The sequence below is a fragment of the Glandiceps talaboti genome, chromosome 18, assembly GCF_964340395.1.
Source record: "Glandiceps talaboti chromosome 18, keGlaTala1.1, whole genome shotgun sequence".
Lineage (NCBI taxonomy): Eukaryota > Metazoa > Hemichordata > Enteropneusta > Spengelidae > Glandiceps > Glandiceps talaboti.
The window spans coordinates 17,032,501-17,047,195 of record NC_135566.1 but is presented as its reverse complement, the minus strand read 5'-3'; the positions used below and the strand labels follow the sequence as shown (position 1 = coordinate 17,047,195).

The following is a 14,695-nucleotide window of genomic DNA, read 5'->3' as shown; positions in this document are numbered from 1 at the left end:
ATGCCATATTATGATTTGCACAATGACCTTGTTGCTTTACATATCAAATTTTTTTTTCTTTATATGTCTATGAATCGAAATGTTGTACGGAGAAAGATAATGTGTTGAATAAAAATACAATGATCTGTAAGGGCATGTTTTATTGTGCATTTGAACAGAGAATCGGTACAGTTTCAACATCTTTTACCCACCTGTGTTTTAGAATGAACCATACCTGAAACAACACGATTGAAAAGAGACAGTGATCACACCGTACGTACCTTCAGTGGGTGAGCAAATAGTATACAAAGATGGCGGTCACTGCTGTGCGGTGGTTCGGGCTGTGCCTGATTGTTTTCATATACATTCCCGTTAGTAATAGCTTTCCCTCATCTGGGGCTCCAGTCTCTACGTGTGTTTCCCTCGTTCCAGAAGGAGGCGTTCCGGGACAAACATCTACAAGTCCTTACACAATTTCAACGTCCGTGAACAGTTACACGAGCGGTGCATTCATTACAGGTACGTGATAGTCAGGAAAGCGCTTGTGTCAATTACACTCTCACTTTCCGTTGATGTTATACTATACAGGTAAACGTAAGCGTGTGATAGTATGGTCTGTAGTCGTACCAATCCGATCTGATTGAGTGATGTTGGGAAATCGTGATGTGGGGGAAGGGGAAGGGGGAGGGGGGGGGGGTTAAACTCACCATATCACCTGGAAGTGAAAGTGAGAAGAATTATGATTTTGAAATCAATACGATTCGGCGACTATATATTCATTAAACGACCCAAAAAATGCGGCTTTTATAAATAATCATATTTCGTTCTATTAAGTCGTTATATAGAATCCCTTTGTAATTCAAGACAATGTGGATAGTTACCGCATCAACCACCAAGGCAACCGAACAGAAAATGGCATTCCATATTTATATATATATATATATGTACGTACATCGACCACCTGTGACCCGTTCACAGAGATAATATCACTGTTCCAATATAACCCGCCACACAATACTACATTAGGACGTTCAAACATGGACATTTATGTACACCAGTTTCCCGCTTAAAACGAAAGCTTTACACCCGAAATCTACATTCTGGCCTGAGAGGTACACCACGTCCTGGCTAGATTACATTCACCCAGGGATGCAACTTATGGAAGTGTTATGGCTTAGCCCGGGTTAACTCAGACTTGAGGAAACGATTTGCCCAACACAGTTATAACTCTTTACATTATGTCTAACACGCGGAATATTTCGACGGGTATGATTTCCAGAATCGGATATGAAATTTTCGTAAGGTAAGGAGAAAATAAAGCGTGACGTGAAATGGCCTAATCGTGCAAAGTACCTATTACGTAAGTAATTATATGTGAGACCATGGAAGTATCACCCTTCCATGTTGAGACAGTACGTGGCTTTCACTTGGTTGGAGGTATGGTTTATTCTGCGGTATTTGACATCAATATATATTCTTTCAATTCTAAAATTTTTCAGTAAAATTGACTATTTCGAAGTTGCGATTGTCAATATCAGTACAATATTGCATACTCTAATAAGGTGTGGTTGGAGTCAGTTATATATCAGTCTCCATTTCGAGGTGAGTCAACTGTACCACGTGACGTCACTTTTACCTACTATGTATGTATCAACAAGTTCTTTTGTACCCTGCCCTATTGTAGGATCGCTGTGAGAATTGTGCAAACAAAAAACGACTGGGCCCAAATTCTATTGAATGCTGTCGTGTCAATTGTACCATGGGAGAACATGTTATAATCTTTCTTTGTTAAAATTGAGGATCGTAATACGTGTCAATGATAGGTATACTCTACTTTAGAAGTTAGAGATATTTTTATATCTCCGAAATAGAAAGTGACGAGGTTTTTTTTTAATTGTACTTCGCAAGGTCAAAAGTCATATAACTCAGTTATTTAGGTGAACATCATGTATGTATGCAGTTCGGATTTACTGAGTCAGATGATGGACTAAGTACATAGCAATCGTGTCAAAAAAAACCTCGCGACCGTAAACTTCCCATTCAAAATTCTAACGGGTCAAACTGCAGGTCCACAAACACGTTGACATTCTCATACTGTTGATTGAATCAACCACTTTATTCCAGAATCCGACATTTTAGTTTGGAATTCGAACTATCCATCGATGAGCAAGCCACTGTTTACATCAACGTTGCCAGAAAGACTGCTTAAAAATCCCAGGGTATTTATTTTCGCTACGTACACACGGTGGTTATTTTTGGATTGTTACAAATAGCAGTTGCTATTTACCATGCCCCTATACATGACACTGACACAACAGTATGCACTTTATTACAGTAAAAAATAAACAGCGTCGGGGAAACAAAAATGAACTATATGAAATATGAACAAAAAAATAAAAAAACAAGGTCAGATGAAAAAACGTGCGTATCATTTCCCTCTTTGACCTATCAATATATATTACGACGAGTCTGCCGGGGTCATCTGAAAATATGGGCATTGTTCGATGAACCACAGCTTGTAATGTAGTTGAATTTCACCCTGACAGATTGGTTCAATTATATATTTCCTGAAATAGCCCTTTCAGATTGAATGAAGCGACAGCTGATAACTGATGAAACAAATTATTTGCTAACCTGCTTCAATATCGAGTCATTTTCATTCAAATAAAACGCTATAAATGTATTCTACAATCCACCCATATTCTTGTATGTAAATTCACCCTGCGGGAGTAAACATGAATATTCAAATCAGAATGTTTGCATCCATACGGTTGACAGCCAAACAATAAAATTATACACGTACAATGAACCGGTATTAAAAGTGCGTGGTTGTTAGCTTGTCACGGGAATAGAAATTATTATCAAATATAAATTATACATACGAGGTAAATTTGCAAATAGATGGCAGTTTTGATTGGGTGATAAATGTCGTGTCTTTGACATCGAACACAGGGACTATCGTGTCCTCCACAGGAATTTATCCTCTTTTTGTTGAAAATACAACTATGTTTATAGCATCGCAGGTAATATTTAACGCTAAAAGTAACCCATTTGATCCCTAGCAAATGTCACATCTTGTAATTGTACCAGAACATTAATGAGGAGAACATACTCCGATCTCGGGGACTCCGAGAAACCGCTATGCTATGTAAACATACTCCAATACATTGGGTGTTGTGACTTGACAGTCTTGTATTCGGCTCTGATTGTTAAAACCCAACCACCCAGACATATGGTCCATAAAATAAGTTACACTGTGGTGAACATGCCACCGTACAGTTTATGCTAGTACACTCCCGAGCTGATGAGTTTATAATCTCTTTGACTCGGGTGAAGACACCTACTAGCTACAGAATACCATAATTAAACTATAACTATACGGGTCTAGTATAATGTAATGTTGATGCATGCCTTCGATGGCACTGTAATCGTATTATCACACTTGATAATATAATAGCGGTTTCTCCGATATTTTTGTACGTTTTTATACCATCGAATCATTTATGTATGATTCCTAAATACTTTGATTGAGTTCTGCCAAGATAGGAAGTGGTGGTATGTTTTCATCAACAGCTTAAGAAATAAACCCGGAAAGATATATCAACTCAAATTGTGCTCCTTGCTCGAACATGGAAGAATCACTTCACTGGTCCAAGCTGTCGAGACAGTTATTTCAAATTATGTAACCATAATCGAGTGTGGTCTATAGTTTCTATACAGTATCGTTACCATTTACACCTCCACTCACATATAGTGTAGTTTACACCTCCACTCACATATAGTCTAGTTTACACCTCCACTCACAGTCCCTATACATTTACCTATACAGTATCGTTACCATTTACACCTCCACTAGTCTAGTTCCTATCATTACCATTTACACCTCCACTAGTCTAGTTCCTATACAGTATCATTACCATTTACACACCCACTCACATAGTCTAGTTCCTATACAGTATCATTACCATTTACACACCCACTCACATAGTCTAGTTCCTATACAGTATCGTTACCATTTATACCTCCACTAGCCTAGTTCCTATACAGTATCATTATCATTTACACCCCCACTCACATAGTCTAGTTTCTATACAGTATCGTTACCATTTACACCTCCACTCACAGTATAGTCAAAGTCGTTACTCTAGAAGTCCTGAGATGCATGAGATGCAATTTAAAATTCATCCATAGCCACCCACAAAGTCAGTAACATCATGTCTTTGTTAATCGATCACACAAAATTCTAACCAATTCTTCCCTTGTAAAGTTAGTGTTTATTAGAGCTGTTATGTAATGTCTAAATATGGTATATTTGTCAGCTAAGGATGCTACTTATACACTGTTTACGTCACTGGGTTCACTGATTGGATGAACAAGTTTTTGTGCTGATTGAGGGACTTTGACCAGACGTGATTTAGTTAGAAAGCACGTTGGCATCCAGACTAAATAAAGTGAAGTGAACACCACTTTTACAATCCTCCAACACCTCGACGCGGTTGTAGTATAAACAGTTCTCATTTTATGAACATAACGGTCGCTGATATGTAACATCAGTTTATACAGTTGAAAGGTCATAGTTTCAGACTTCCAATCCCTGGTTATCTAATTCTGACCCCCATCGCCTTTCATTTGATGACCTTGGCTGTAACTCTTGTGTCCACACGACCCCTTAAGGTCAACTCCGACCTATTCATTAACAGTAATAACCATGACACCTGTTGAATCATAGACAGTGTCTATCGTGGAATAAACATTGTTCTGATCTGAGTGTTGTTTTAGCAGTGATGGACGACTACATCATGTCCTTCCTACCGCAATGATTACACAAACCTTTGAAGGTGTCGAGAAATCATTCTCTCATCACAACACAGGTATCAAACCACAGGGGCTTGGGATTGGTCATGTTTGTTTACAAATATTTCTTTTTTGTTTATTGTTTACTTTTACATTTTTTATCATTTTATTTTTTGTTTTTTTTACTTTTTTAAAATATCTTTTCCCTGCTATATAGTAAAGTAATGGAAAGGTATTTTCATGGTGAGTGGGGATGAGGAAGGGTCAACAATAAACAATATATATATATATATATATATATATATATATATATATATATATATATATATATATATATATATATATATATGTATTTTTAAAAAAGTAAAAAAAAAAGTAAAAAAGTAAACATTAAACAAGACAAATAATTCCAAGCCCCTGTTTTTAAACTGAAACCATTATCGCTGTTTTTTAAAATTGTTAATTGCCTATGATAGGACACTTGTTTTATCAGTAGTGGACAATTAGAACTGACTCTGAAGGTGTCCAGAGGTCTAGGTCTCCTCCTTATCACACGATCACATCTTCACCTAGCCAGCAGAATACAACTTACACAAATACACACATACTGAACACATGTTACACAATAGTTAAATCTGTATTTTTAAACGAATAGCTTGAATTTTTTAAAAAGATATCCTGCTGTGTTTTGTAGTCAAGTATATACGTAAGAAGATTTACAGGTATATCTATTTGGTATTGTGACGGGAATAAGAATTTGTGGCACTCTAAAATCCACCACTGACAAAATGATGTCCCGAACACAACTCAACCTTGTCCTCCCGACTATAGATAGAAGACAAAACACAGTGATATTACCATCCTAGCCACCCAGGCCACCACCATGCTTGTCGACATCTTTCTGTTGTGATTCAAAAGTGTTCTACCATCCTTGAGCTTAAGTAATCTTTTGAATGACAAATATTATCATATTATACTTTCACATAGAGAGAAATGGCTGATCCCAATAGGTCCATGTGTGCACGTGATAAATATACACACGTCAGAATATGTTCCAATGTTGAAAACATCCATATTATATGCTGCAAACGTTATGAAAATTACCGTGTTATTAATATGTAAATTACTATGTAAATTAACCACCATCCTTGTAATCTACCCTGGGGAGAACACGTACGACACAATTTCTATTCAACAACTGTGATGGTAGTAGACAGTGATCTTCCATGACGAGTCGATAGACTCCCCCTATTCACTTTTTCAAAAAGACAAATGGGTTTCATTTGGTTAATCTTAATCCCATGTTTGTTTGTGTTTTTGTGAAGCTATGTTTTGGACCATCAACCGACTTAGTCAACCTTTTAAGGCAACAAAGAAGGAGCGAGAAAACAAAGACAGTAGTTTAAACGCCAAAAATCTATACAATTCATTCTCAGGGAGTAGTGTACTTTCTCTACTACCAATATGAATAATATAGCTTTCTTTGCATGTTATTCAAACAAATCATATGCATCTGGTAACGAAAATAAACAATTTTATAATCAAATAGTGTGCTTGTGTGTGTGTGTGTGTGTGTGTGTGTGTGTGTGTGTGTGTGTGTGTGTGTGAGAGAGAGAGAGAGAGAAACAAGAGAGAGAGAGAGAGAGAGAGAGAGAGAGAGAGAGAAATCATACCATCCACCCATCCATCCATCCACCCATCCATCCATCCATCCATCCATCCATACATACATACATACATACATACATACATACATACATACATACATACATACATACATACATACATACATACATACAGACAGACAGACAGACAGACAGACACACACACACACACATAACATACATACATACATACATACATACATACATACATACATACATACATACATACATACATGCATGCATGCATGCATGCATGCATGCATGCATGCATGCATGCATGCATGCATACATACATACATACATACATACATACATACATACATACATACATACATACATACATACATACATATTATATTGTAGCTCCCATTTCAATGCAGAAAGTAGACAAAATTTGTGTCATATTGCAAATCGATTTATGATAAAGCAATCCCAAATACATTTTTTGTGAATCTATATTATTTTACATTGCAGTGACAATAAATGGACCGAGTTTCATTGCCCTGCTTCTTCAAGCAAGATTGATTGGTCAAACTACGCCAGTTGGAGAGTGGGTTAGCGGAGCACTACCAGATGACACTAAAACCTTACAATGCTCCAATACCGGGGATTCAGTAACCAACAGCAACTACACCCCCAAACCATCGGGCACAGGTTTTTTCTGGTTTGCTTCATCTACCGCTACTGGAAACATATACTTTGTGTAAGTATACACCCATTTACTGGTTCTGCACGAAATGAATCAACAATTGCAATTTATAGTTGCTATATTTTTTTTAAAAGTTTTACCAAAGTATATGACGACCATGTCCGTGCCAATCGATGAAAACGCTGTTACGATTGTTCTAACTTAAAGTTGCACTGGCTGTAACTTTAGTCTTCCTTTTTTTTCCCAATCAGAAAACCAACAATCTATTTATTGAACATTGTTTTAAAATATCCGTATTTGGCGCTTTACATGATGATGTTCAAAGTGATGATAGGTGAGGCTTTGGTAGTTAATTTGGTGTTTTTAAATTTATAATACATTTTTATCATTGCTTTCTACTTGAAAAATCAGTGTGAAACAACATTGACAAAGTCTGTTACTTTTAACTCAATACATTGCAACAAAATAAACTAAAATGTGTAAACAAAATTATTGTATGTACAATAAGTAAACAAATATTTTACACATTTGCAATGTACTGAGTTGCAAACAAGGACTTGGAATATGTTGTTGCACATTCATTTGTCGAGTAGAAAACCATGATAACATTATTTTATAAATTAAAAATCCAAGATTAAATACTCATCCATATGGTCACTTTAGCAGTTAACGTACTAGACAACATCGTAAATTGACTGCACCGTCTCAGTAGTGAGAGAGTTTTGTTTATTAGAAGGGATTCTCCCCAAAACACCAGTTGAATGAAGAACATATTATCTGAACAAGCAAACGAGAGGTTGAATTTATCCATAGGCAGTACAATCGAATACTGAAAAGCCTTGATTAACGTTATCGCCATTAGTGACTTTCCCTTTGTCTATTCATTCCTCCACTGCATATTTTATTTAAAAGAAGCTCATTAAATAAATTAATTGAGGGTAAGTGTAACGGGTACAATTAACCAATTCATCCTATATTACCTTGGCAACAAGGTTTACCACTCCATATATTACGTCAGTCAGGGCGACAACATTAATTGTCGTAAATTGTTGTTCGCTTTACTTACCGTATTGCTTGCGATAATATTGTCGTAAGTACTGCCCTCTTTACGGCATCGCCACCCGATATGATAGTTGCCGCGGAAAAAATATGCTTCCAAAATGGGCTACGAGACGTCAATACTTTGTGGCTACATGTTTTGAAAAAAAACCCACAAATAGTTAGTAGGTTCAACTTTTAAAATGTAGGAAGTAAGGAAATTACAGAATTCAAACACTATTTGTATCGGATTTTATTGGAATATCATCAGTAGTACATATTTTCACTGTCTGTCTGTCTGTCTGTCTGTCTGTCTGTCTGTCTGTCTGTCTGTCTGTCTGTCTGTCTGTCTGCCTGCTTGTCTGTCCAACAATTGGAGAACGTTCTTTGTACGAGAAGACGACATTACTGGTAGAATATCAAAATAGATTCCTGGTCCATCCAGCCAACCCGACGTTATATATACTACCACGGAAATCAAGCTATCGGCAAAGTAACTTAAAGATAGACACACACAAAAATTAGTGTTGTTGATTGTGGTAGATTACACTAGTGGGTGATTGCAGTGCCCCGTAATCAAGGTATTGTACAACTGGTAACAGCCAACTAAAGCGTTTCTGTGCTTGTCAGAATCGTTTGTAGCATCCATAACAAGTGCAATGTCACAAGATGTCTTGGTCTCATTTAGAGTTATAGATAATTGTTATTGTGAAACTCAAATTTGTATTTATTATCTACATGTACGGTCCATGGACATCGATTAGTCATGACATAGAGGCCGATGTTAACTATTTCCATGGCCCTCACCAGAAATGTTCTATCCGTTGCTTTCATAGTTTGTGTATATATTTTTCTCTTCTGGTGGAATAAATTTCAATTCAATTCAATTCAATAATGACATTTGTGGCACTCTCATTACACTGTAACCAGTTTGCCCTACATTAGCTGACAACATTGTTTATAATTACAATTTAAATTCACTACGGTTAGAAAGACAACATGTCAATCTTATAATTAAACCAGTGTTATTTCACAATTGATATGGATGTTATAAATGATTATGGCAAGCAAGGATAAGCGCTTTAGTTCAACTTGAACTGTTGGTTGTTACGAGTTGTAAACACTGGCTGAAATTGAATGAGTTGCAACTTCGCGAAATTTTGCTATCAGAGACGCCACCCTGTTGTGAGTGTGATGACATCAATATCCATTGATATATTCAACAACATGTTACAATAATATTTTCACTCTGTGTCTGTCTTAGTTTGTCGATAGCTTGATTTCCATATACATGCAGTAGTAGTAGATCAAACCTTCTTATGTAATGTTTGTAGTGCACCCCTTCTTACTTGTTTGTGTTCAGACATACAATTGGTAATTTGATTTGCAATTGCATGTGAAAAAAAAACCTTTTAAATCGGTGTGTTTATCGTTATATAACTTGGTCATATTAGTAATTTGTTATTCACGGCATGTATTTCTATTGATTTTTTCTAGTGCAACCATCGTGCAAAGTGAAAATGTATTTTGGCAGAGCGTACTCTCGACTGCTGTCTCCTATGTACCAACAGGTGAGTAGAAAAGTAATTTGTTCTAGAATTTTGTTGTTGTTTTTGTTGTTCGCAAATTGTATGGTCACCCACTATCCTGAGTCGCACACAGGCAACGATTATAAAGTACTAACTATACATAAAGCCTTGGTTTCAGAAATCAAAAAGCAGTAACTTGTACAGTCACCTTAAACCCCCCCCCCCCAGGGTAACTCCTGGAATATTACTTCATAGCCAAGCTAGGCCCGTATTGCTGGCGATCGTAGTTTCCGTGTGCCCCCCCCCCCCCACCAACACACACAATGGAAGTGTACTATAACAATCTAATAACTCTCTGACAACTACTATACTCCCTTCTACACACCAACAGATCTACCAAAATTCCCACACTGTCAAAATTGTGATGCGTTAAATCCCGGAAACATGTAATTGACGTGAATTATTTGGTGCCAAGTATGCGACAAGATCTTCTAAGGGTCTATATTTTTAAAAAAACAGACCACAATAATTATCAGAACTAATTTATAACAATGCAACTTTTAAACAGGTCCACAAGGCTCCCTTAAGCTTTGCTACATACATCGAGATAACCCCATCGTTAACATAGGGACGTGTAGTATTTCTTAGAGCCTGTTTCCTGGTCTACAGGCTACATATTGTAATGTTATTACCTGTCAGTAAATAAATGTTCCCTACTTTTAAGTATAGAGTGTATATTGATACATTTGTAGTAGCAGGATTCGTGTGATATTTTCTTTATGAAACGAACAAAATAATACGTGTCCCTGTGCTCGTAGACCCCTCCCACACCAACATGATTCACATCGCTGTTGTCTATTCGAAAGTGGAGACATTAATATTAGCGGTAAATTGCATAGTAACTCTTCAACTCACTAACCTAATATATATCTATATTGCATACTAGAAGTGCACGTTTTGCTAGTCAAAATAGAACACACGGTAAAACATAATGAAACCAACCGCTTTAAAGTCCCTTGTATGAACGCTATAATGAGTTACATAATTGCAACAACGAAAAAAGCCCATTTTCACTATAATTTTGTATTAGATTATTTTACTGTTGTTATTTTACTCAGACTTTTGAAATATGACTCATTCAAACGTCGACCTAGTTGTGTGTTCTGCCCAAAAGGATTATTTTCCGATATTCAATATTCAATTATCTCAGCCTTTGAGTCAATACACTTAAGTGAACGACATGTTCTGTAAATGCATTTTGTCAATCATCGAAATCGATTCATAAATGAATTAACATGTTTTGCAGTCATTTTTTGCTGACGCCTGTCAACTTACCATAGCTACTAACCAAACATGGCAACTCTTATTACTCCAAGCAACTTGTCCTCAGTGTATGTTATCCTTCGAGTCTATTCAGTACATGCTTTCATTTGCTTAAAAAGGAGCAAGTTTATACCACATTTATATGTATAGATTTTTTCTCCAAATTTAAATCCTCTTTCTGTCAAGGAAAAATATATCTGGAAAGTCGTCTGACAAGTTTGAATAACATAAAAGAGATATACGTACATTACAATTAAGCTTACATGTACCCTACTTAGAATAGAATTATGTTTTTTGGTACATTCATTTTTTTTCTCAAGCTATTACTCGTTCTGCAAAAAAAATTATTCCTTGTTTCAATTGTGGCCTTTCCAGAACGTTGCCAGGTAGACGATATTGAGTGATTAAAATGTGTAAATATATGTAAATTATGGACAATTATGTTAAATATGGCAAATTTGACATTTTTTAAAACTAATATTTATATATGCAGAAAATCAAACAAAAAGTCCAGCTTTGTTGAATAATAAATCCTGAACAATTTATTAGAAAATATGTAATTGTAACAGTTACCAAGGGACAAGTTTCTGTTCGCCAATTGCGCAAAATGTAAGCGATATAAAATCGTGAAATTAATCCCTGATCTCAGAAGTTTACAAAAAATGTCATTATTTCCTGTAGTGGCGGCAGTCCCCTTTAAACTGTTTTAGAGAGTGACTGCTTATTACCAACTTTTGACGAAGATATAAAACATATCAAAACAAAAACAAATATGGTTAAAAATGTTACATTTTGTTGCGTTATGATAGGTTATTTCCATATTTTAATAATACTATTTCCTATACTAATACCAAGTGCGCAACACTGTGCACTGGTTTGAATGCAGTGAATACAGGTGTGCACGTGAAAATGAGAAGATAGGGCTGTACTGATAGGTCACCACGTCACCACACCCCGAATGACGAAGGGGGGCGTGGTAACAGGAGGAAATGCAACTCGGTACTAATGCGCTTCGTTTTATTTCCTTTACTTATCCGGGTTGAGTACTCTTGGCGACAATCCAAAGCTAAGCAAAGCAAAACAAAGCAAAGCAAAGCAAAACAAAGCAAAACAAAACAAAACAAAACAAAACAAAACAAAACAAAACAAAACAAAACAAAACAAAACAAAACAACAGTAATATTTTGACTTGTAAAAAATCAGCTCAAATCATTAGAAGACTTGCTTTGTAACTTAAGTAGAGCTTTAGAGAAGGTCGATTTGTCATACTTAGCATACAAAGTCAGTTGTAAGAAAATGTATAGTGGTATTTGTGAATTCAGGCGATCAATAGGTTTTGTGTTGAATCGTGACGTTTGCTTGAGCTGTAGAATGCGAACAGAAAGACCTTTTTTACAGTCCAGTAAATCACTACTTCGACATCACCACCATGACACAAAATGAGGTGATTGATTATAGCGAAAGTTACCGTGTTAACATTTAACCCCCCGGGTCATTATTTTAAGCTTTCCTCTGTCTGTGGTCTGTGAGGTGTTTGTCAAATAAGCAAATAGAGTACGTTACTGTACTTGAAGACACCATGCTCTCCGTGTCTCGAAATATCGGAACACTCGTTGAAAACCTGCAGGAACTCTCGATTTACTTCTTAAAAGAAGCACGCCCTCGTTTACGCCACTCGTTGAATTAATTGAACACAATGACAAATTCCTTTTCATTTCCTTTATTTTACTTCAACATTTACCTTGACATACAAGGAAGTCATTAGACGTTGAATTCCTAGAAAAAGAGACCTATTAATTTTTAATTCAAGATTATAAGGCAAAGTAATTGTAAACATGCGGAATTTTATTTTATTTTACTTTAATTTTTTAAAAATTACTTCCGAGATAAGATACTCATCGGTCACAATACTTGAGAGAGAGAGAGAGAGAGAGAGAGAGAGAGAGAGAGAGAGAGAGAGAGAGAGAGAGAGAGAGAGAGAGAGAGAGAGAGAGAGAGAGAGAGAGAGAGAGAGAGAGAGAGAGAGAGAGAGAAAGAAAGAGAGAGAGAGAGGAGAGAGAGAGAGGAGAGAGACAGACAGACAGACAGACAGACAGACAGACAGACAGACAGACAGACAGACAGACAGACAGACAGACAGACAGACAGACAGACAGACAGACAGACAGAGGGATGAGGTGTAAAAGAAGTGAATGAAGACAATTAAAAGTTAAGTAGACTAACATATTATGCAGACTGTATTGTCTAAAATACCCGGTTACTCTCTAGAATACGATTTTTTTTAAAGTGCCCACAAATGAGGCAAAGACATGAAGGTGTATACGGAAACTGAAGTACATTGTCACAATTTTTGGCGTCGGGTTTAAACTAGGATCGCTCTGGTTATCGGCAACACACTTTACAAATTTGACCTAATCATCAAATCCTCAAATTCATCGTTACTTATTGAATTGTAGTTAATTCTCTCTGATCAGAAATATCTATAGATTTAGTACTCGTAAACAACATGATTTTATGTAAGGGAATAATTATAGTGAAATCTAGATTTATAACGATGAACAGTAGTTTCTTCTAGAATGCTAATCCACTTGTTACATTTAACGTTATTGTTGTCATGCAAGGTTCATTTAATATGCAGAATATCTTTTACTTCTTTTTGTGTTTGAAACTGTGGTTATAGTTCATTGATCGCATTTAGTAAACAACCCATGACTCATAATGGAGGGTTAACGTTCCTGTCGTAAAATGTAAAATGTCATAAAATTCAACATCAGCGTCTGCGTACCCAAAGTTCAAAAACATCAGAAGAACACGGTACAGCAATAAAACACCTCGAATGAATGGGTCACAGCCCCGGGTCCGACAGCTACTGAGCGGGTTTAAACATTTCAAGAACGTCACCATCCCATCAGACATGAGGCTTATTCTGTGGTGTTACGCATTATTAAGCTTGTTGTCAGAGTCGTCTGGTTTATTTATGAGTTTTCGATCTTCACTTACAATATGTATGACCTTCGCGAGAGTCAACAGACATGCGCAAAAGTGCTTGTGTAAGACAGGTAGCATGGTTCCGCTGTAAGAATGAGGAATGGATCAAAACAAATCGAGATTTAGTCAAAGAAACGCAACATGGATATTCTAAACACGTAATATAGCGTATATTTGCAAGAAAAATTTGTACCGTATGAAGTTTACAAAAAAATAATCAGATTTAGGTGATAGGGGTCACTCAAAAAAAAACAGTCAACGCTAATGGGTGTGTTGGATTTATTGAGAATGTGAAAGTGAGCTTATTCATATGCAAATACACAAGACACAGGTTTGGCCCGACTCACGAAGGTGGTGCACAATTTGACTCACGTCAGCCATTGTGTACAAAACAAGCTCTTGTTATACCTCTGGCCTACCTCATCTCATGGGACAACCAATAGATAATTGACAGCTTCAAAACATTGCAGCAACCAAATGATCTCTTCGCGAATCATGTCTGTACGTTGGACGTTGGCGCTGTTCTTTTTTCCCATTGTCTACGTCCGTTCACAAGGTATGTAACCCGGTTGATAAGGAGTTATCGTCGTGACGCATTTTAGTATTGTCATATACTTACACAATTTGCAAAAGATATTTATGAATACAATAATTACCTTTATATCTGAAAACAACCAGATTGAATATTAATTTTCTGACCAAAATCAAAATATTTTACCTGAGAAATGGAA

At 36.4% G+C, this 14,695-nt stretch overlaps 1 protein-coding gene across 11 annotated transcripts in view; it reads left to right on the top strand.

The window, feature by feature from the left end:
* The first annotated feature begins 255 nt into the window (after positions 1-255).
* LOC144449162 (uncharacterized) overlaps positions 256-14,695 on the top strand; it is a 66,268-nt gene continuing 51,828 nt past the window's right edge. For 10 of the 11 annotated variants that reach the window (XM_078139645.1, XM_078139643.1, XM_078139639.1 and 7 more), the window contains exons 1-3: positions 256-498; positions 6,912-7,140; positions 9,622-9,695. In XM_078139645.1, coding sequence (XP_077995771.1) covers positions 291-498; positions 6,912-7,140; positions 9,622-9,695 — 511 coding nt within the window. In that variant the 5' untranslated portion in view covers positions 256-290. Of the gene's footprint in view, positions 499-6,911; positions 7,141-9,621; positions 9,696-14,370; positions 14,521-14,695 lie in introns of those variants that run through there. The other variant, XM_078139647.1, reaches the window with a different exon arrangement.